Source organism: Anabas testudineus, chromosome 6, assembly GCF_900324465.2.
Source record: "Anabas testudineus chromosome 6, fAnaTes1.2, whole genome shotgun sequence".
Taxonomy (NCBI): domain Eukaryota; kingdom Metazoa; phylum Chordata; class Actinopteri; order Anabantiformes; family Anabantidae; genus Anabas; species Anabas testudineus.
The window spans coordinates 17,231,586-17,256,280 of NC_046615.1; the positions used below are offsets into that span (position 1 = coordinate 17,231,586).

The 24,695-nt window shown below is 40.0% G+C and overlaps 2 protein-coding genes across 3 annotated transcripts in view; both read left to right on the forward strand.

Annotated features, from left to right (window-relative positions):
- Positions 1 to 6,033, forward strand: part of LOC113166019 (contactin-1a-like) — a 52,914-nt gene extending 46,881 nt beyond the window's left edge. For both annotated transcript variants that reach the window (XM_026365916.1, XM_026365917.1), the window contains exons 19-24: positions 112 to 346; positions 1,217 to 1,320; positions 2,231 to 2,417; positions 2,550 to 2,662; positions 2,773 to 2,929; positions 3,696 to 6,033. In XM_026365916.1, the coding sequence (XP_026221701.1) occupies positions 112 to 346; positions 1,217 to 1,320; positions 2,231 to 2,417; positions 2,550 to 2,662; positions 2,773 to 2,929; positions 3,696 to 3,772 (873 nt within the window). In that variant the 3' untranslated portion in view covers positions 3,773 to 6,033. The remainder of the gene's footprint in view (positions 1 to 111; positions 347 to 1,216; positions 1,321 to 2,230; positions 2,418 to 2,549; positions 2,663 to 2,772; positions 2,930 to 3,695) is intronic.
- Positions 6,034 to 8,875: 2,842 nt separating this feature from the next.
- The window catches only part of LOC113165209 (PDZ domain-containing RING finger protein 4-like), a 98,244-nt gene continuing 82,424 nt past the window's right edge, over positions 8,876 to 24,695 (forward strand). The window contains exons 1-2 of the mRNA XM_026364570.1: positions 8,876 to 9,472; positions 9,605 to 9,700. Of these exons, the coding sequence (XP_026220355.1) occupies positions 8,933 to 9,472; positions 9,605 to 9,700 (636 nt within the window). The 5' untranslated portion in view covers positions 8,876 to 8,932. The remainder of the gene's footprint in view (positions 9,473 to 9,604; positions 9,701 to 24,695) is intronic.

Below are 24,695 nucleotides of genomic sequence, written 5' to 3' on the forward strand. Positions count from 1 at the left end.
GCTTCACAGATCAATCAGATGAATGCAAAAATAACAGCACAGAAAGACCTCTTGAGCAGAATGCAAGTTTATATGAACATGTTTTAATTATGAATGTTTTCTTTTCATCAGCCTGTACAGCCACAATACTATTATGGGTCTAATTTTGGCTACATTGTGGCCTTCAAACCCCAAGGCGATGATCAGTGGATGAAGGTGACAGTAGCTGACCCACAGGCCAATCGCTATGTCCACAAAGACTCGTCCATCCCTCCTTCAACAGAGTTTCAAGTCAAAGTAAAAGCATTCAACAGCGAAGGAGAGGGACCCTACAGCCTAACAGCCATCATTTATTCAGCGCAGGATGGTAAGCACCGAAGAGATTCACAGCTCTCAACAGTAAAGTGCCAAAATAATCTGACAGATCAACCTGGTCCTGTCTTCAGTATTGTAGAGAATCAGGAATCCTTCAGTATGCCAACATGCTGCTATTTCAATCTGTCAGTGTCAGCTACTTATCACCACCAGGGTTTTCAATGGAGTAGGACCTATTTAATAGGAGTCCTCATGTATAGCTGTGAGGAATTTTAATACCTTATGAAAGTGAACCCATCTTTTCACCGGTCTTTTTCCTTGCAGTGGGATTACCTTGATTTATGTAGCATGAACCAGAAAGCTGATAATTCGCTCAAGGATGCAAAGCATTTAGCCTAGTTATTAACTTCCACTGACAGACAGTTGAGATAACCACTGGCAACCCAGACAGGATGGGTTACAGAGTTGCCATGGTAACATGCAAGGCTAAGCTGTGTGTAGGATTTATCTACACACTCAAAACCTTTAGTCTCCAAATGAATGACCATATACATTTGTCTTTATGCCATTTGTGCATGATAGTTTTTGGGTGCAAATTTAACATGCAAGGACAGTTTCTTGGCAAGGACTGCATGCACGCATATTTCACAGTATATCTGATGAATAGGTCATATAAAACATGTCTGATGTTCCAGTAAAGAAAATCTGAGCCAAAAAGGATTCCTGTCAATTTTTTCAGACAGTTCATATGATGGTCAAGGAAAACTGAGAGATGATCAATTAGTGTGTTGATATCAGACAAAACGTATTCATGCATGTCAAATATTTATTGTTGTACTTTTGTGTTTACACTATAGAAACTACCTCTATTCTTTCTGTTACTGTCCTACAATCTATTTACTATTTATTATTCTCTCATTAGCTCCATCAGAAGCTCCTTCAGTTGTCGATAGCAGGGCACTCTCTGCCACAGAAGCCATTGTGTCGTGGCTGCCTCTCTCACAGAGCAATATAGAAGGATACCAGGTCAGTTGTTACTTTTACTGGGACATGCTTGAAAAACACATGCCAATATTTAGGATATCTCATGAATTGGGTCATATTGTGGCCATTTACAAACATTTTTTGGGGTTTTGACTCCATATGGCTGAAAATAGTACAAATAAATATGTTCTTATTTATTTGTACTTGTTGTGACATGTCAATCTTACTGGTAATCTAGTACAGAAGTCAAAAGAGTGGTAAACTATCATCCCTAAAACACAGTAGAACATATTTTTAATCAAAATAGTCAATTTATGCTGCATACATATCATTGCTGCTATAGAAATTGTAATTTCAAGGTCTACATCAACTGACAAGAGCTGTAAGTATAATGTTTAAAGACGACACGAAAACATTTACTTCCACTGATACTCTGGGTTTAGCAAACGTTTTTACAGAAAATAAGAAATAAAAATAAAAGATCTTAGATGTTATTTAAAGTGCAGCAAGATCATCAGTAGATACTTTAATTGTTCAGTATGCTTTTCATTTTCAACTATGCCAATGTACAGTCATAGAATAAATTATTCTAATTTCTTCCTGAATTTATACTTAATTTAATTATTAAAGTAAAATGTATTCACATATTTTCTTTTTTAGCATTTAAACATCCTTTTCCTCCATGTTGTTATTTCTTTGCTTTTTTCTTTGCTCTTAGTCTTTTTAGTTGATGAAGTTGTGACAAGTTGTATTGTTGAGTTCTGGTTCTTCTTCTTTCACAGAACTTCCATTAGGACTTAATTTTAACTTAATTCTTTGGCTTAAGGATAATTTCCTTTTAGAGGCCTAATAGCCTCTAAATAAGTGTTTAGCACTGACATTATTTTTTCTCTTCCATTTGACACATAAGCAGGTTTGATATTTAGTTCACATATGTCTTTGCATGTACCAGTTGAAGTATTGGAGAAATCAGGAAGACAGTGAGGGTGGGGCCCAGAAGGTGGTGGTGTCCAGCCAGGAGAACCACACAAGACTGGAGGGTATGAAGCCCAACTCTCACTACCTTGTTGAAATTCAAGGCTACAACTCTGCAGGATTCGGACCACCCAGACGGATCCATATCCACACCAAGAAAGCCCGTATGTTGTGCTTTAAAGCATTTATCAGCATGGAAAACAATTACCACGTATACTTCCCACATAATACACGTCATTTTAATAATTATCATTCATTACTGTTTGTTTTTTTTTTTGTTTTCTGTCTTTTACTAGCTCCAAGTCGAGCCCCCAAAATAATACGTAAAAAGCTAAAGGGCAAGTCAGTAAATATTGCCTGGGAACACGTGGAACCGCTGGCTAATGAGGCATCAATAAATGGTTACAAAGTGAGTGAAATACCAGCGTTGACCTTGATACAGATTGTAATCTTTAAACAGTGGAACAGTGCTGCTGGTAATCTCACATTTTCTATATGTTTCTATATGTGTATGTGCAGGTGCTGTACAGGCAGCAGGGTCAGTCCACAGGCACTGTGTACATAACCAACAACCGGTACATAGACCTTCCTCTGCCCCCAGATGGAAGGTATGTGGTGGAGGTTCGGGCACGCACAGATGGAGGAGATGGGGCTGTGGCACGAATCGACATCTCAGGTAACAGATCTCAGCTTTTAACTTTTCTCCTTCATTCACTATTCAGAAGCTGTTTATCCCAATGATATCTCATGTTTTTTGGTAAATGTTTTAATGTTTGATTAATCAACTGATCATAGTGAGAAAATAAAAAATGTGAAAATTAGCATTAATACCAGCTTCTAACGTACTGTGGCTGTTCATCCATGGCCTGCCATTTGTTAGTGAGATTATATCAGGTTCAAAGTTGTGGGTAGGTTATCATTTGTCACAGCTAGAGGGTTCCCATGGGCCAGAGCACAGCTGTCACTACAGGTTTCATACCTTAGATTGGAGAGCTAAGATGGGAAACCTTACGGCCTGTGACTAAAGCCTTGATAGCCTACTGACTGGATCCTCTCACTGGATGATGGACTGACAGGCAGCTGAGTGGATGGAGGAGGCCTTAAGCCTCTGTAATTGATCTCGATGAATAGAGGGAACCCCTCCTGTGGTTTTCCTTATACCTTATCATTCAGTCCAGGCCCCACATGACAGCTTGATTTCTTAAACCAGGGAATTTAAGCCGTGGGGCATTTCAAATGCAGGGCATTGACAAATGGAGGGCCTATCTCCTCACAGATGGGGTATAATATCACACTTCACACACCAAATATGGTCTTTAGGTTGATGGATGAGAGCTGGATGCTCAAGAGTTGTCGATTTTCCCCCCTCAAAACGGCAGCAAATTTGACTGTCAGTTCATTATAAAGAAAAATTGACATACCTGCATGTCTGTGTCTCTCAGGTGGGGGTGTTATGACTGCTCGGTCTCTCGGCGTACTCTCCCTGCTCCTGGTGGCCCTCCTCTGCCTGAACCTCTGAATGTAGCAACAACTTTGTCTTCACTTCCTATGAAGAAGAAGACTGTTATGTGGCTGACGCCTGTAAGGACTTTGGGACTCTTTCCACAATCTTTTGGTTCGACCCTGTAACCTGGGACTGCATATTCCAACTGTTAACCTCTGGAATATGTTTGTGGAAAAAGACACACAAATGGAAAAATTGGAAATGGACAAAGACATCCCTTATTTATCCACAAAAAGCCTCTTTGGAGGAGTGGCAAAGGAGTTCTGTCAACTTTTTAAATATGCCTTATATAAATGTCTGCACTTATCATTCACAGTAACCTGTTTAAAAAATGGATCATAACTGAGAGTGCAAACATTACACTTTGCAGTGGTTGGATGTTTTGTCTTTTTACATCATGAAGCCAACGTTTCTGATATAGATGATGCTATATGTTCAGAAGTGGAGGCTTCATTTGATCTGTGATCTTTTGAACAATCTGCCCCTACAGTGCATTCCATAGCTGAAGGTAAACAAGTAGCTGTGAAGGACAAGTGTATGCGTTTATGAAAATGTCTTTACTGTATGTCATTCTTTACTTGCAGTTCGGTGGCATTTTCTTATATTTTCTTTTAATAACGAAGCACACCCTCTGTTACAGAGATACAGTCAAAGCAAATCTCACCTACATGATTTTATTAACAAGCATCATAGAGAAAAGAGTAATTTATGTCATGCTGAAATAATATATTCAATAACTGATATTGTTTAACTATCTAATATACTATGGATGTTATCTGAGGAAAAATCAATTGGTTTGACCTTCAATCAATGCCTATTTCCAAATCATAACACAATAGATTATCACTTTCAAAATTATGTGCATGTTGACATTGTTACTTGGAAAGACAGTTCGGGTGTTTAGACACATGGATTCCTATCTGGAAATGCTGAATGTAAAGCAAACAACGGGCACAGGAAGTAAACTGAACAACATCAAACATCCAGTTACAAATGCAGAACTGCAGCAAACATGTAACAGTGGTTATGATAATTGCTTGTCACCTCTGGTTATACATTATTTCTACATGTGCAGTGATTAAAGCTTTTCCACAGCATCTGGGTCAATGTTGAAGCTGAGGCTGAAAAACTGCTCCATGCCAGTGACTTAAACTAACACTTTTGTTTTGACTGTATCATTTGAACCTCAGTGGTACCAACTGGTGCTTTCTAAAGAATGTTGGCATTTTATTTAGTGTAATCATTTTCATTTTACTTCTCTTGTTTATGGCTTTGTGTGAGAGTCACTATTAACAGTTACAGTGAATGGTAGCGACACTCATGCCCTACAATTGTGCAATGTCTGATTCATCTGTGGCTACAATATATTTTCTAATAAGACAACTTGCCTAGCTCCATCATAGAAATTTTGTATATTTAATTTTTCATTATCCGGTATCTGGTATAAACTGAAGATAAGCAAAGCCATCCATGTCAGTGGTAAGAGCCCATACAAAGCTCATGATGTTGTTTCCCATGCATAATTTTTATGTATTAACATATGATCAGAAATATATGAACATTAGCACTTGTTGTCATTTGCGTTTATGATTATTATATTTGTCTTCACAGTTTTTTTGGAGGAACAAATGCAGCGTTTTTAATTGCTCTGATTCATTTCTCATGTGACTGATGCTGGCCATGCTTCTACATTGTGACTAAATTAACATCCACCACAAAGTGCTTTGCCCAGTTTTCCTTCATGCAACAAATCATAAAAAGAGTTGCCAAATGCATGAATGCCTTGAACTTTGACATTTCCGATGAAGCAGTGGCTCCACATTCTAACATGCATGACATTGGAGACAAAGTGGCACATTACTTTGCAACAAATCGACATAGCGGCATTTCAACTTCCCAGCTTCATGTGAAATACATTCCACTATTGAGTGATATCCCTTTATGTCAGACAGTATAGGTCTACCTAACATGTACAATTGCTAATTAGCTTCAGCTGCTAAGCTTCATTAAACCAGTCATCTCATATGAAGTGAGAGGTTTTAGAGAAGAAAACATACACTGACTAAAGGAATCTCACTCATAAAAGTTCAGACGTGGTCCTGCAGTCAAGCATGCACGATCATTTGGATTTGATAGCATCACTGGTGGCAGTGGCAGCATGTTTGGCTGTACTGAAGTTCAGTACTTTACTGGACGAGAACGGCACATGTGAGGGATGAAACTGGAAACATTCGTTGACTGAACAAGGAACAATAAAGGTGTAGTTAACTATCAAATCACTCTGTCTTTACTCTGATGTTTGCAGTGACTTTACTCGTGTGTCTGAGAGCTTTTTTGGCTGCATACAGGCTTACATTCACACAAGAAGTATGCAGATTCTTTACCTGAGTAAAAGTAGCCCACAATGTACCACAGTGTAAAATGTCTAAACCAGTAAAACTGCTAGGAAAAACCATCAAGGGCTATTGATGAAAGGAAGAAAACAGAAGTTTATTGATGTACAGAGGGTTTTTTGATATAATAGGTCATGACCTGTTTGATATGGTATAGGAGGAACATTAAATTCTTGGTTAAGAAACAATTTTAATGAGAGATGTACAATTACTTAACAAAAAAACAAACAAACAAAAAAACAGAGTAATGTGGGATTCCACAGGGCTCAATATTGGTAAACTATTCATACTCTACATAAATGCTTTTTGTAAACTATCCAATATGTTAAAGCTTGTTATATTTGATTACAGATTTAATGCAACAAATCAGGTCATCAAACAGTAAAACAAAATGTATATGGTTTGGAAGAAATATAACAATTTCTACAATAAAGCTCAAAACCAATGAGGTAGAAATTACAATTGTAAGTCAGTCAGCAAATATGATTGTTACGGTAAAAACAGATGTTAATGGATAAATATACCAAAAGCAAGTTTGGTAAAACAAAACTAAACAAAAACCAAACGATAACCATAATACCCACTTATCTGTGAGACTCTAAAGTACAATCAGGACAATCATTGTCCTGTAGAACAACAATAGGAACTTTAAGCTCACCACAAAGTCCATTTACAGTAGCAGCTGCTCTGGTGCTTTTGATGATCAAACACCCTGTAAACAGCTACTTTGATCATATCTTCCTTCGTCAGCACTTTCAAAGCTTTCTTGTCCACGATGGCTTTTAAACTGCAGTTTCAAGTTTCATGCTTGACCTTGTAAACAGCAGTTGACCAAATAATCTCACCACAGTACTCATGCAGCGGCTGTTGGACCTTCTAACATCACATAATCCTCATAATTATCTGATGTCCTATGTAATCAAAAAAGGGTAAAGTATTGGAAAAAACATATCCAAACTACCTACTCCAAGGTCCCCAGTTTAAGGTCTTAGCTCATAATGAGACAGATTGAGTTCTCATCTGTGACTGAATGGATTCTTTAAACCCAGCCTGATGTACGGCAGAAAATACACGGTTCCACTTATACTCATACAAAGCAAATGTGTCAAAAGTTGTAAGAAAGGGCTATCAAATTCAGACAAATCCTCCACTGGATCCAACCACCGGCGGTCCTTGGTCCTTGGAGTTGAAGTTGTTTCTTTCACACTGTAACTTCACTCTGGTTATGTGTGAAACATTCAGTACAACAGTTTTTCAGTTCTCACATATCAAATAAGACAAACCAGAGTACCATCAACTATATGAGTTCCTTTCATTGAGATTTAAACATTTACAAGGCCTCGGTTTAAATGTGTTTTAACCCATTTATTTTCAGTAGAATCATGTTATTTACTGAAGCCAGTGCCAAATATATGAGATATAGTGTTTCAATCTGTGCTCCATTACAGATAAGGCCACTTTTCAGGCAGAAACAGCTGCTGGAGTTTTGTCTCCTATCAGGTATCCAGCAGATGAAAAGTAGATTGATATCACTTCTCTTTGTGGATTAGGTCAAAGCCAATGAATCTGAATTTTTGATTCATATTGAGCTTTAGGTCACCTCTCTGTTTCAGTCAGAGGTCTTATGGTTATTCACTGAAAACAGCTCACAAAGACAACAAAAGAAAGAGATTTTCTTTTACTTGCCATGATATTTTTTCTGATTCAGTGCCTTATCATTCCAAGCACATGGCCTGTGCGATAGGTCTGATCCCATGTGGCTGTGTAACATGTTCCCTAAAACACTCACAATCATTGTTACTCAGGCTGCAATTCAGTTCAGTCTGACTGCTCTTCAGAAATCACATCCTCCAGGCTTTGAACTCATTCAGCCCTGGACTATAGCTATTTGCCAACACTGATTTAAAGAGATTACATTTCATATCACAGTAAGTAATACTACAGCTACTATTTCATTTACAGTGACTGACAGGGGAAAACTGAATTCCTCTCACCTTCTTGTGCATGTGTTTTTGCAGACAGGTGTGCAGTCCTGAGACAGATTGTGCTATTGTCTTTGTAAAACTACACCTGCTCCTTGACAGCTCAGACAACACAAAACATACTTTAAAGTGGCGCACGGCAGACTAGAACCAGACTGCTTCGCTGAGAGACCTGAAATGTGACGCCCTCTCTGAGATGCCTGCAATATGTCATGCTGTGTCAGGCTTTAAGACTGGCCTGGGCTTAAGCAGAAAGACTTTATAAGTGAAGGTCTCCATGCATATATTGTGTTACAGCTGGGATTAAGCCATTTGGTGACCATCATCCCCAGGAGAGTTTCGCTGTCATAAAAAGTAGGCTAAATGAATTTATTGCGGTTAGTAATTTAATAGCAGAGGCGCACTGAACTCCATTGATAATGCCAATCATGATGTGGACTGTAAAGTGGTAAATTAAGTTGCCTAATCAGTTGCTGGATCAGTAGCCAAATTAACAATTTAAACCCCAGTCTATGAGAGAAAGAGCGACACCTGCTGGTGAGATTTTATAACAGAACCTTTCACACCTGCACATAATTAAGTCAAACGTCACGTGTGTTAAACTGGACCCAGAAAAACAACAACAACAACAACAACAACAACAACAAGAACCAGACTGTGAAGAGGGTTAGGCTACACATCCGACGGCAAATTCAAGTTCATGAGTCGTTTCTGTGTGCTGGTGTGATGACCCCGACCAGAGAGAGCAGAAGTGAGTCAGGTGAAGTTTTGTGCTCAGTAACTCTGCAGAGTCTCATCACATGTGTGGGAAGTGGCGCAGCGCCTCAGCCTCAGCACAGCCTGCTCAAACTCCCGAGTTCAGACTTGCTCAACTTCAACAACTTTGTCCTGACTCATTGTGCTGCGTAAGAAAGTTGCCTGCGCAAACTATGCGCGCTGATTGTCCAACATCTTGCGGGGAGAAGGACCCTGTCTGCCAAGTTTTAAACCCAGACGAGATGGAGTCGCAAACAAATCTAGAGATGGGCGATCGTGGTGAAGGTGTTTGTCCCAGAGGATGCGGGCTTCTGCTCTCCGGTGAGGACTTCAGCAAAGGGGAGCACTGCTGCGTGGACGCGCTCCGCACGGTCGCCGACGCGCTGGAGGAAAGAAGCGCCACTTTGGAGCATGAAGCCCGGATGGCGATGCTCAGGTGGAACAGGAGGGAGCAGTTCCTGTTGGCCCAGGTGTCCACTCTGCAGAACGAGGCTCGGCTGGCTGCGCTGCAGCACCAACGCAGGCTGCACCAGTACATGCTTCACGTGAACAACATTGCAGAGCAGGTCACTGGGCACTGCAAGGTGAGAAGACTGATTTTGTATGACGTACACATGGGGTGAAACAGTTGTAAACTGCACTTTCTGATGTCTTATAAAGCCAAACACAGCAGGGTGATGAAGTAAACGCGCGTCTGTGTGTGTTTTCTGATTTAGAGTGACGCGGGGACAACTGCTGACATGCAGAGCCACATATCGGATGAAGCAGCATGTGCAGAGGGAGAGCTGCAGGAGCAAGTGGGAGCACCAGAGGTAGGAGCTCCCTCACTGATCCTGCAGTCCTGCTGCACAAATGGATCATTTCTAAAAGTTAGACAACATTAACTTCGGAGTGTTTATCCAAAGTACCCAGAGGCACCATACATTTTGATCATCTTGTTTCTTAGTGTCAGTGTTTGTACTCAGTAGGAGACTTCCCAGTGTTTACACTTGGATTTCAGTGTTATTGCTTTTTCTTCTGCTCTGTTTCACCTGCTGCCAGACAATTCTTAGTGTAAATATTGAGTTTGGGATCACACTGAATGCTATGGAGTGGTTACAAATCACTGAAGTGTTATTGTAGCACCCAACACCCTTGATATTTGCCATAGTTTTCTTTTAAATTAATACTTTTTTATTTATAAAAGAGTTGTCAATCAGAACTCTTCGTATTTGCCAACAACAAGAAGTATTCATTTGAGTGCCATGATAACAGTTTTACAGCCTCTGTTTATGTTGAGGGATTTTGTTCTGTGACTTGAGATGTCTCTAAAGTGGTCTTTGTCTTTTTCTTTGGATTGGAGCTGATTTAATATCATTGTCTGAGTAGTGACTTAACTTTTTAAAAGTTTTGTGGCTTGAAATCTTCACCCTTCATCACCTAGGATCACTGTCCTCTAACTGTTGATTAAACCTTCAGCAACAATGGGGAAGAAAAGCTCATCCCATTACTAAACTAAAAGGGAATGAGTGACTGATTATTATGGAATTACCCATAATATATATAGAAATGTGTGACAGGGCTCTTTGAGATCATTTGATAAGATGGCACACACCTGGTTTATACATAGGTAGAAAATAATACTAGCAAATGTTGTTTCATTTAATGAAAATTGTATTGAATAATTTTTCTGTTGTCGAATAATCATTTTATTTTAACACATAAGTAAGTAAAGTGTGAATAAGTGGAGAGCATGTTTGTTATTTAAAAAAGAAACTAAAATGACAAATTAATTGTCACTACGGTTAATAAGAACTTGCAATAAATGCTAATCAGCCACTTTTACATGATGCTTTTCCTCAAGACATCATCCAATATAATTGCTTGTAAGAACTGTTTACAGCCTCATCCATGTCAGTGGGTTATTGACTCTGTTTCTAACTGCTCCTGAATTTATGTTGCAGAAAATAATTTATTAAACCTCACAGTGTGACTGCTAAATCTCATATAGACCTTGTTTTAGTAAGCTCACAAAGTAGCCTGGAAGTTTGTTTTTAACTCTCCGGACAGAAACTGTGTGTTGTGTTTGGGTTGCTGGTGAGGGTGGATGGGTTTAATGGTGGTAATGGCCACATAAAGTATCTGTCTAATTGCCTGCAGCATGCTGTGAGTGCAACAGACTCACTTTTGATTAATGTGGAAAATTGCTCACTCCTCTCTGCCAGCACTGGGCAGCAGCGCAGCATCTATTTTGAGCTCTTTTTTTTTTTCTCATCTGAAAACTCCTCTAATGTGTCTCTAATAGTTTTCTCACTGTGTGTTTTCTCCTTTTGCTTTCCAAATGGATTTTCCAATACTTGAGAGAGCTGTGGTACAGTTCAAACTGAGTTTTACAATTAAGTGGAAATCTACTTTGGTGGAGAAGTGATGGGTTTTCTGTCTGTATGGACAATAGAGTGGGAGACTAGTAAACATCTGAGTAGCAGTTATGGATTGTCACATTTAGCGTCCCTTTGTGTGGTTGGAAAGCAAACTTAATTGACTCTTTTGATAAGGCTTTTACTTGTTATTACGCCTGTCAAGCTTTCCTTTCTGGCATTGCACGCATGCTACAATGGAAATTATGTTGCTGTTTTCTGAACAATGGTTCCCTGACTCCAGACAGACATAGACAACATCAAGCTTCTTTTCACAAACTTGACCATCCATTCATCTAGCTGACAAAAATCACAACGACTGATATCAACTTGAGTTTTCATTCCCAACTGAGTCTGACTCGTTTACAAATGAGAAGCATTACTAATTGAGAATTTACATATGTACGTGATGGTTATTTACATGAAGCAATGCAAAGGCTAAAGCTGCATGACTCAGACAGAAAGTCATGAGACATTTTTCTTGCAATAAAATGTCTGATAGCAGCAGCTCTGGTGTGAAGCATTCGGAGACCATACAGAGCCAAAGGTCATAAGTATTGTAGATGCACTCAAAGCCCCTATGTCATCTGGTCGTCTGACCTGACACCTCCTTGAAATAAATCTCTCTAGGGTGGAAAAAATATAAAGAAAAAACAAACTATGGCTCCAAAAGCAGGGTCTGAAACAAACTGTGCTTTTAGAGAATTGTTAAATGTTAGCAATCTTAAAGTAACAGCATCATTTAAACAGTTTAAAAGTAAAGTCTTGGCCCTAGTAAAGAGTTGTGCACAACACTTTGGCATGTGGACATATCCAAAGTGAAAGAGTGCTTAATGATTGTTGCTAAGCTATAATTGGATAACATCATTAATAGTCTTAGGCCTTGCCTCATTGTAAGACGGTTCATGATTTCCAGTGGTTTTGTGGACAATGATTTTCTTGTTAAAGACAAAAAATAAAGAGCTTTCGAGACTACAGTTAAACTGAGGTGGCAGCTGAGCACTTCCACAGTTGCCAGTTGTTTTTTTGTTGTCACTGATCATGATGGTTGCAGCAGACGAGAGGGGAGTGTACACAGCTTGCCCAACACTAGCTGTGAGGAGACAGACATGGCTGAGAGAACGAGAACTGAGACATGACACAGAAAGCTATTGTGAGAATGCAGTGGGTTGAAGTTAAGACTGCGACTATGCTAGTCACACCATATGTTTCCATGTACTGTACCTCAGAAATTTACTGATCTAGATCCATCTGATTGTGTGTTCACTGACGGTGAATCCAGTTGGTGGCTGAGGGTGAGTCAGCCAGTTCTGCTATGTTGAAAAGAGATAATGGAAGCAAGGCACAGCGTTGAAGCTGCAACAGGATTAGTCACTATTGCAAAAACATACCTTCATCTTTATTTGTCCACGTAATTTGCCTTTGTTTCTTTTTTTTCTTAAAACCAGATGAATACACACTTGAGGTAAAACAATCCCACTCCTCCTCTCGCCTGCAGCCAAATTCTCAAATATGCACAGTGCAACATGGAATCAGCTTTGCTTTACCAAATCTGTTGAAGGTGTCTGCTGCACTGCAGAGTAAAAACCTGTTTTGTTGACTTACACCGTGCCTGCAACACTTCAGCGAAGGGTTATTGACAGAAAAGCCACGTTCCTTTTTCACCTTTCTAAGAGCGTATGTACACTAACACCAGCTAATTCTTGAAAATGAAAATGGAGGGAAAGAGTGGAGAGTACACAACTGGAGTATCTGTGCCATCAAAATCTAATCTTGAGTGTGAGGCGGGGATGAAAGCGGCTTGTTTGCTTCCATAACAACAGATGACGAGAGAAGGTTCTTCCTTACAAGAGGAAAAAAGATGGATTTATGACCTACTTTTATCTCGGTTGATGGATTTGATTTTTCTTATCCACACTGAGCCCCGAAATAAAATGGAAAAACAAGTAGAATTTGAAAAGCTATTCATTAAAATCACCTGTCGCCCTTAAGAAGAAAAATGCAAATACCTGAACAGTATTGAAAAGCATTTGTGTGTTTGTGTTGCCGCAAACAAAGGCAGATGTCTAATGGTCACATCAGTTGGTCCCATAGTTGTACACATTGTACACATCTTTTTACTACATGTCTAGACAGCTTTATAGTCTTCTTGTGCTGCAATTCCCCAAAGCACTTTGTTGAAAATGGAAAAGAACACTTGTATTCAGGGGAAATGGCACATAGTCACTGGTTTATAGCTTGCTGTCTGTTTCCCCTCACAACTGGCATATGAGGAAAATGGGATTGGTAGATATGGAAATTGAGTCAAACAGCCCCTTTCAACTGCTTTTCAAAGTGAGAATATTGGGTTGTCATGTTCTGTGTGCTTTAGCCTTCTGGAGGTGTTTTCTGTACCTGTTCTGCTCTGTTTAGGATGTCATTTACACTGAATTTACACACCAGCTGTTTATTCTTCGCCTGCGAGAGCAGGACCGCCCAGTGCACCATTTCCTATTTCCTCTCCAATTTGTCCGAGACACAAACACACACCGGCCTGCTGGAAAAAAAACTTCAACTTGCATTAATTTAGATTTATCTGTTAAAATAAACTTAATTTAGATAAGCACATAATTATTTCCCTGCCCCTTTTAGCAGCATATAAGCTTCTTGTTTTTTCTGTGTTTCTCCAGTTTATCTTCATGAATAGGAAGTTGAAAGCAACAGCAGTGTTTTCATAGGTGTTGGTTTGGCAAACAAGATGTTTTTCCAGAGCCTTTGGCAAGTGGCTGTGTCGTTTAATAATGCAGATATTGAGATTAGGATATTCCAGATTCCAAAGTTGTGGCTTTGGACCAGAGGGCTGTAATGTACATCATGCACCGGTGCATGTCTGCCAGTGTATGTTTGCATACGTTTACTTTAGCGGTCCAGGTCTGTTGTTTTAGGCAGGAGGTGTAAAAAAGGAAACTGTTCAGCTAGAGACAACCACACTCATAAAGAGGAGCACTCTGGGTAAATTTGTCCCAACCTGCTGAAAGGGCCCTTTTTAAATGCCAGTGGATGTTGGTTAGAATGGACTGCAGGATGTTGGAGGGTAAATCATGGTGAACTCAGATGAACTGCTCTCATTTTCACACATTGTTGATGAAGTGTGTTTCTAATTTGATGCATTTATTGAAAACATCTGCGAAGTGAAATAAACAGCCAGCTCATTTGGCAGCACCTTAGTGTATTTGCCTGAGGTAGCACCAGGATAATATTAACAGTGTCTTACAGAAACCTTATAGTAAATACTCTCCTTATTATTGTTATAGAGATGTTTTGATGAGTTTAGATCCAGTATTAATTAATCACTGTCAATTAATTATTTGATGAATGGAACATAAAACAGCGATAATATAACATAGAGCCCAAAGTGGTCTGATTGTTTGTTTTGTTGTTTTTTATCTGACCAGCTGTACTGTTGTACTGTCTTGCCACTGTATAAGACAAAGAATACAGTGAATTCTCACACTTGAGAACCTGGACTTCTCAAAAGTTTGGCATTTTGCTTGAAGATGACTTTGACTTGATGATTGAATCACTTGTCAGAATAGATGCAGCCTAATTCTTTTTATTGCTGGCAGCTCTGAATCTGTTGTCATGTAAGAAATGTTTTTTCTAGCAAAATGCACATTACTAGTGAATATAATTAATTATAGCCCCCTGAAGTCTCTCCTAGAATTGACAAATGGCTTCGAGCCTGTGCAGAAGATTTCATAGTTCCCAGTGTCAGCTTTTCTCCACAGTCTGGGTGTTCTGTGTTTTATCTGCAGACTGCTCCTGTGCTGTCTTTTTTTTCCTTAAGGAAAGAGACTTAAGTGCAGCAGATGTTCATTCACTATCATAGCTCAGTCCCATTCTGTAGCTCAGCTCTCAGATGTAATGCAGGAAGCACTCAGTGACTGGAGTGATTCATCATTTCTCTTACCCAGGAGGAGAACACTCAGCTTTATTCACACCTTAATGACTGTAGCCTGCCGATCTCTCCTACTTCTGTGAATAGATTCAACAACCAACATCTGGAAAAGAGAGTAGTGTCAAAGACGCTGCAAACTCAGAGGCCAAACAGAAACTGATTGGTGCTTTAAGGCATTCCACTGAGTAAAGTATCTGCGCTCCTACAGGCACGTGTACAGACATACAGTAGATTGATATGTGGACATACAGATAGAAATTTGCAAAACATATACACTGTTCTACACACAGTCAGAAACAGCTGGCAGATGATGTGTATGATCTGCCAGCTGTATCTGCTCTTCTTACAACTGATGTCACGGAAACCTCCACTGAGCACAAGGGCTCTCGTGCAAACAAACTTCTTTTGTGTCTTAGTGTGATGAGAAAATGGCTTGTTGTGAACTTGATTCACCAACTAAATATCTGTGGTCAGGGCTCAAACCAGTCGCCCCCTCTGTTCCCATCTTTACCATCACTGGGGGGGTTTGGTTAGTCAGTGACCTGATGCCTTTTGAACTCCCATAGACCTACTGATTTCTTCTGTTCTTGATAAACATGTGGCTTAGCTTCCAGCTGTTGCAGGGAGATTACATTGAAAGCCTTGAGTCAGCATATTACACACATTTACACAGGCAGCTGCATGTGCGCGCGCACACACACACACACACACACACACAGCAGTGGCCACTCTATCATCAGGGTCCTCTGTACAGCGTCTAATGAGGGTAATGAGGTAAGGCTGTGGCTAGACCTTCCACAATGTGAGAGCTAAAACTCAGTGTTCTCATACAAAGTTGAATCCAAAACGAAGAGTGTCAGTATCATGCAATCATCAGAGGTTGTTAAATATTTGCATATTCTACACATGACTTTGTTATTAAAGTAATTAAATATGACAGGCTCAGTTACTGGATGTGTTTGCAGTATATTTTAAATCTTTGTGTCCATATAGTTTTTTTTTATGCTACAGTCACTGCAATAGTGGTTAAAGTCAGAAATGTTGAAATGCATACCTCTTTCTGGTGTTCATGAACAAAACCAACATATTACAAAACAGATGTAAAGTTAATAAACTGACCTAAAAAAACATGTCTCCTATTTTCTTCCTCGTCTTTCATCTGTTTTGAAAAAGTGCAGTCCATGTATAAGATCACCTCTCGGTAGAGCAGTCTGTGCCCTTATCCACTGATGAAGGCTTTGATTTGAATCACAGATAGTCATGGTCAGAACACATCAAACAGTTCAGAGTAGCAGCCACCACTGAACTGTCTGAACTGGATGTTTGTCAGTTAAACCTGAACCCATAAAAAAAACCTGGGCCTCACACTGCTGAATCCATCAGACGATCTGGACACTTCAAAATGCCTCTGTGACTCAAGTTGGGCTACAGATCAAGGCCTCTGCCAGAGAAGACCGTGACATTACCTTTGGCCTTTCGGTGGTGGCGCAACATCATCAAAGCACCATACCTGCTGCACATTCATCTGCAAACTAAATTAAGACTGCCTCTGCTTTTGTGGACAGGCGGATTAGGTCCTAATTACATCTGGGCAGAGGCTGCCATATAGTCAGAGAACAACTGTACAGTGAGAGAGCGGCACAGTACATTAGGGAGGTGTTGAGGAGAGAGATAAGGCTGTGTAATATGCCAGGTGTGTCCAGGGTATTAGCAGACACTGGCATCGCACTGTGTGTCTGCCAAGACAAGGGATCAAACCTAACCCTCTGAATCCTGGTTCTCATTTCGTCTTAAAGGCCAACGCTCGCCTTTGTCAGGCATTGTGGAGTGGCAGAGAGAAGTGGAACATTTTGTCTTAAATCTTCTACTGTAGCTCAAACACACACACAGGCAGGTGACCTGAGAAAGATTTAGTTTTTAGCTGTCATGTCATGTATGGAAGGTGGTAAAATAAAGTAAAGAGAAATAATTTTTTAATTACTCGTTTGCTTTCTTGTCTAAATTAAAAGAATCTAAACCCATTTTATATCCTTCTCACATGTGAAGCTACTGCTTATTCACCTACGAGCACGTCTATAACTAATGTTTCTCACATTATATTGTGTTTTGTCAGAGCCAGCGTAGCTGTGTCATTCTTTATCCTACAGTCTTACAACTGAGCTTAGCTAACTATCTAGTAAAGGCAGCTCCATATTTATTGACTCAAGTGACATCAGTTTTATCTTCTAACTCATGCTAAGGAAACAAGGGTACTTTCCAAAATGTTGTAGAGATAGTTATTGTACTACCTGTCTTGCCTGTCTTTCCTAAAATATCCTTGTTTCTCTTGAGCAGTCAAAATAAGAATCGCCGCTCCTCATTTTCAGTCTCATAAATACTCATGCTGTGTCTTCTAGGAATGCTGCCTTATCAATATTCATTTTTAAAGTTATTTCTGGCTCAAGGACTGGCCTCATCCCATCCTTCCAGAAAACAAGACTTTGAACATCAGAAACAGGGAGAAAACTATGAGCAACATCACACGTCAAGTGTTCCTCATCGCATTGTTTGAGTCTTGGCCCTTGTAATATCCAGAGAGTGGTGTTTGCCTTATGTTGCATACCTCTTAGGAACTAGTTAGTGACAGGTCCAGTGTGTCATTTTTGTAGCCAGATAGAGCTGTCTTATCCTATTCCAGCGAATGCCTTCATCTTATTGCTGGAACTGGAACAGAGAAAGAAATCTGTGACAGATGTGTTTATTAATTAGCTAAATGGGCTTGCAGAGAAATTGAGCATGAATATTCATTATGACTGCTGTTATCCTACAGAGGTGGGATAAAATCATAGTCAACATCTTGAAAGGATATTAATTGTTTCAAACAGGCTTATTAAATGTAATTTTCCACAGACACAGATAGCTGAACATATTATTTTTTTTCTACAGTATTATAATCTCAAAAGGTCATCCTGTGGCCTGAGGGACAGTTTCCAAGTCTCTTTAAATTTTCTAATAGCAAGTTTCATTTTCAGTCCAAATGGAAATGCCTGAAGTTGCACGATTTCATGAGTGGAAATCACTTTGAAGTCTTTCAGATGAATTAAACATTATGAGTATGGGTGAAATCATGGCAAGTTTGGACATCTGCAAGTCCATGGCAGTCACGTGAGGACCATATGATGCTGAGAAATTCACGTGCCACAGCAGCTCAAGTGACAGAATGGAAATAGATTCAAGTAAGAGGAAGGGACATTGACCCTGAGTTGAGACTGTTTTGTCAAGCAGCTGCAGCTGTTGTGTATTTTATCTCTTTGGGACTTTACCGTATTGGACCTAAAGGAACAGTCCTTGTGTCCATATGTTCGATTCTATGATTATTGAGGCCACTGTGCAGCTGGAAACACTACAAGCTTTGAAATAATCTTATAAGGAACCTATCACAGAGGTCTATAGAGAGATGCAGTCTGAAATGTGGGACCTTATATACACAGGTGTGCCTATAAGTCAAATCAGCACTTTGTGTAAGATTTTTAATTTGAAAAACGTTTGCAAGATTGTCTTAAAACAGTTTACACTTGTTCATTTTGGGTGATTGGGTGTAAATTAAAGGGAAAATTTGCCAATTTAATCCATTTGAAATGCAAATATTATAAGCCTGTTCTTTAGTGAAGGAGCACATGAGAGTGTGGCAGCCTGAGATGCGTGCAAGAGTTTGAATTTGCAGCGTGCTGTCACAGGGCAGTGCACATACGTCAGTTTTTCTCTGCTTCATTTCCTGCTAATTGATCTCCACCACGTAGAGCAGGAGGCTGATTGCAATCTGTAGTGTGTTTGTGCATGTGTGTTTGTGTAACTACCACCAACAGCGAGCCAGATCTATTGGACCACAGTACAGCTGGTGGTGTTGAATCAGCACTGGTGTTGGTACCAGATCTCCATCTGGTTGTGCCAACAGAGACGACGCCAAACTCGCACTGCATTCGATGCTATCTCAGCGTTCCAGATGGGATTTGGCTTAGCTGCAGCTTCCCCACATTGAGAACACATTGTTTTTGAATGTCATGTGTTTCTCATTAAGTGCTGTTATGTTGGCAGATTAGATAGAATCCTTGCAAAACTATTATGGTGATGAATGTTCCTGCACGCTGACCTGGCATCAGTCTCTTAGCAATTTTAACTTTACTGGTGCTGCAGCTGAATGAAGTGCAATTGTAGTATCTGACCAGCAGATGGCAGAAAGAACACATGTGCCATCTCACATTTATTTGCACCCTGCTACAGATGTTGGCAGAGTTAGTTATTTGTTCTTTTTAAACTAATTAGGAGAGATAAAAATAGATTGCTTCCTAAGAACCTGGTTAGATATTAGGCTGCATATCTGACAACTGTGTGTTGTTCTTTAAATGTAAAAGTCAGTTCTTAGAAATCTACAATTTGGAGTTCAAACATTATGTGCCCTGTTTCGTTTCTCTCTTCTATATGCACTGATACCGCAGTTTGCTCATAAGTGTGATATGATGAAAAGCTCTAAATCAACATGTAAATGAACCCGAGTTGAGTCAGTTTTGTCAAATTCTGTTTCCAAGATGAAGAATGAACTGTCACGCTTGGTGCATTAAATTAGCATTTTTCTCTGCAGTTTTCTTTAGCCTGAAAAGTTTTCTGTTCCTCGCTATTTTCCAGAGGAGCTTGTTTACGCTGAACTCCGGTGGTCGTCATGTTTATGCAGTAGGCTTTGAGATGCATACAAACCTAAAGATCTAAGTAAAAATCAGTTCTGCATTTTTACCAGAGTTTAAACATCTTGAACTAAAAATGAAAAACCATACATACACATCAATGAACATGCACGTGTTCGCAGATTTCTGTGTGTGAAATGCACTCTCTTGAGTATCGAGTTGTATCTTTGCTCTTGGTTTTCTCTGTATAGGAAACCTCTTCAAGACAACACCACAGAAGAGCACAATCTCTCCTATACTTGAAAGGATTTGTGGTGATGTGTTGCTCTGCTCTCCCTCTCCGCTGTATGACTCATCTAAGCTGTGCACTGTGCTTTTGTTGTGTGCATTTGTGTGAAATAGATCATATAGTGGGCACATAACAGCAGAGCCAAGCCTTTCATGTTATACACTCTGCAGAAGGTGGGTGTAGATCTGGTCTTGTACTCTACAGTTTGAATCAACACAAGTGTTGTGAGGAACTTTGCACAAAGCCCCAGTTTGGATTATTGATAGAAAACACTTTGAATGGTAATTTCTAGTGGTTTAGCTAGAGATTGACCCACTGGGAGAACTAAGACAAACTTGCCTGTTGTTCTCCTTATTAGCCTGCACCAGTTGTTCATTAAGTTTCAATAGACTCTCACTAGTTGGTTTCCTCCGCTTAGCACTCTAATGAATGCCAGGGATGATTTGGCTGTGACTGTCTCCCCTCATCACTGCAAATGACCGCTGAGTGCTGCTGCACTGTGAAATCAATAGCCTTGGACTATCAGAGTCTCGAACACTCGCAGATTACTGATGAGAGTGATTTGAGGTGTTCAGTTCTGAATGTGAGTATAAATGTGTGTGTGTGTGTGTGTGTGTAGAGGAGAGCGAGACAGATATGGAAATGAAGAAAGACAAAGATAATGTGTGTGTCTGTGTGTGTGTGTGTGTGTGTGTGTGCAGGAAAGGGAGTCAGAAATAATGATTGTATGTGCCTTTCTGCATGTTTTTTATTTACGTGCACAATTGTTTATTCCAAGATAATGCTTTCCTCTTCCCAACAGAGTGAGGGTTAAAATCAATGTCAGCTAGCAGTCTGTGGCTAATCAAAGTGAGTAGTGGGCCCCCTGTTGTACTCTGCAGCTTTACTCCTTATTGTTTTTAGGACGGTACAATTGGCTCAAGCTGATAAACACTGAAAAACAATATATAAAACAATGCCTGTCTCTTATTCCTGTCCTGTCCATAATTCTGTGTTACGTTGTAGTACATAAAATTCCCCAAGACAGCAGCAGATGAGGATGTCAGCTGAGAATAAAAGTTTATTTCTCAGCCACATTCGGTGCATGATATTGAGCAATTCTGTAATTTACTATTCTCTTTGTCTTGAGTCAGCTGCCTGTGGACCAAGAACTTGCTGTGCCTTGCTAGGCAGAGGCAGCATGATGCATCATTTTGGTAGCATAGCCGTTGACTTTTTATTCTGGTTTTATGCGCTATCTCTATGCATTATGACGCTATGTTATTTCAATACATTTCCATCTTATCAATTTGTATGTTTATACACAACAAAAGGCCATAAATCAGAACTGCATTTGCACTCTGCATAATGTATTTGGTGTTTGGATGAGGAAATGTGGGTGATCTTATGAATAATACAAACTGCTCAGTCTTCGTTGGCAGTTCTGATAATAATAAAGCAGCTTCTATTGTGGGTCAACCAGGAGAGTCAGTGAGCCTGGTACATTAGCTGTGGACGCCTGGTGATAAATCAGGCGTTCACAGAGAGGATTGCTTGGCACAGGGAGCTCCCTCCGGAGGCCTCCCGGAGCTGTGCCATACGGTGAGGCAAGACATTCAGAATGCCCTCCTTATCCAGTACCACATTTCTCCAGGGTAGGTTTTAATCGCCACAAATGGGTGGCGATAACAACTGGCTGTATTTCACCTTGTGTCCAATAGTTACGGCCTCCTGTAGCTTTTACGACAAGGAGATGTCAGGTTCCTGGCATAATTGGGTCTTCTATGGGGATTTTATGAGTCTGTTTAGTCTGCGAGGAGTACTTGTCTCTGAGATGTGATGCTCTCCTAAGGGCCCAATGGATTTTCTGCTTGATATACTTTCAGCTTGTGTCTGTGTAGGGGGAGGGTGTCTAATGATCAGAAACTGTATTGCCTACTGATTGATATGCCTAGGGCCAAAGGCTGCTATGGTTGGTGTTATCGGAGCCCAAATCTGACCATCTTCATTCACACGCTCAGAGTGGGGGGACAATTGAGTGGGAGACTCACCGCTGTCACTGCGTTGATGGATTGTTGCTGTCTGGGCCAATCCAGGGCTATTTTTCATACATTTCCATGTAGCAGTCGTAGGTGGGGGAGGGGTTAACCTCAATCTTGAACCATCGGGCTAGAGTGAGTGAGGTGTGATCAACCCTTTTTGTAACCCGGCAAACTTGTAGTTTATTGTAGCAACAAATGTTTTTGTGACAATGCAAAGCTCCTAGAACCCTCAGCAATGTGCATGCATCCTCTAGTGTCTTAATTCATATACTCACTGTTAACCTGCTACAGATGGAAACATCGACAGATGAGAAACCATTAAACATAATCTGGTTGTACAGAGAAAATTGCAATGCATCTTTCAAGCCAATGATCCATGGCAGAATTAGCTTTGTCTTCTGATTTGTGTTTCTCCTTTGATGTTTAAGTATGATGAGTGATAAAAGCTTGTCTTCAAATGTAGTTTGTGCACACTGTGTCTCAGAAGTAAGCCCTAGTTATGATGTCATATTTCCTTTAATCTCCTTTCTTACTGTCAGTAAGAATGTTCCGGCTCAGAGCCCACAGCTGGTTTCATCCAGCACTAGAAGCTAGTCCTCTATAGTGTGAGTGAATAAATGCAGTGTGCAACAAAGGGAACCAGTGCTGCAATGTTTGGATGGGCAAAACTGTGTTAAATGATAATTTAAGTATTATTAATATTATTAAGCCATTACTCACAGATTCACTAATTCATGTAATAAACATATCCAGAAACTCCTGCAGGGACTTTTAACTTGTCAGTCTGTGTTCTTGTCTGCATTTGGATTTATGAATTGACAGTCATGGTCCAAGTACTGTCCCACTTCAGAGTGTCTTTGGAGTGTGTGCTGACTTGTCCAAATGAAGATTAATTAGAATTAGTAGAAATATCAGTTAGTGTCAAAGTTTGTTGAAGTATGTTCATTTGAAAGTGATTTTGCTTTGTTGAGTTTTGTACAGTGACACCAATATTTTTTTTATCTTATTATATTCTATATTCAGCATGTTCTTTTGCAAGTCCTAGATTACAGTAATTAGTGAAATGATCAGTGCAAAATGTGCATAAATGAATTAAATAAAAGTTGGAGTCGGGTTAGTACTTAGTCACAGTCATTTCCCTTTTCTCCTCTCCTCTTTTTAAACTTTGTTGTTGTTGTTTGTTTGCCTATGCGCGGCAAAACCCACCTCTGCATTCACTCTAATCTCCAGCACGGTAGTGCTTTGGTAACCGCACAGTCCCAGAGCACCATATTAATTATTTATGGTGATAAATATCCATGATGTTAGAAGCAAGCATTGCTTCCGTGTGTTTGTGTAGGGGTGTGAGTGTGTGTTTGGAGGTGTTGGGATGTTCTTGGCTTGTCAACTGCGATCACTGGCGATGGCGGTTGATGCTGCAGAGCAAACAACAGAAAGGCAGCACATTGTTCTACAGGTGTAGTCATGCAAGTGTGCGTGGGTGTGTGCGCCACAATAACTGTAAAGATGAGCCACACTACTCCAACAGCAGTCGCCCTATTGTCTTCTCATTTCCTCAAACCCATTCCCTGTATGAAACCATCAAATTGATATGCTCCCTTGTGCTTTGTTCCACACAGTTGTCTGCCAGCGACATGTGCACCCATAGCTCTCGTGCATGTTTGTGTCTGATTATACCTGTGTGTGTGTGTGTGTGTGTGTGTGTGTGTGGCCACATGCTGTGCAGTGGCACTGCTGCATCTGTTTCATGTGTCTTAAAATACTCATCATTTCACAAAGCCGTACAGGCCCCTGTGTGCCCCAGACATAAAGTCATACAGTACACCCCCCCTTGATGAATAATTAAGAAGGCCCCCATGTAGATAAGAGACCGGTGTAGCTGAAGGAGCGTCTCAGCCACGGCCCTCATGTTGAACATACGTGTTTTAAACATGCTTTGTTTCCTCAGTAGTTTGACTTCACGTCTCAGTTGTGTCAAGGTTCAGGAAAAGTGATGTACATCAACAACACAGACATGCCACACATACTCTGAACCCCATTATGCTACACTGACAGTCACGGGACAGCTCATTAAAATTTAAATGTGTTTGACTACATACATTTAATAGTGGTATTTTGGAGCAAGGTGCTATTAAAAAGTTTAACTAAATTAAACATGATAGTATTGGGTTTTATTTGCACAGATGTTGAAATTTCTCTAAATTTCTCCTAAATATTGCTCACAGCTTGAAAGTAGAAACTTCAAACTTTACTGTTTTTACTTTCTAGCAAGGTGAAAACAAGCTGTTTTTGTTGTTTAATGAAAACGCTCACACAATTCATTCATCTTCCATAGCACTCAGGTGGAAACTGTCAAAACAAGGACTAATTACACCAAAAATATCTGCACACATTGATGCCTTAGATGACTGAAGTGATAGGAGTTAGCTGAACCCTTTAATGTCTCCAATGTTATGGAAACATTTTTCCCAAATTCCCACAACATAAAATGCATAATTAAGATAAC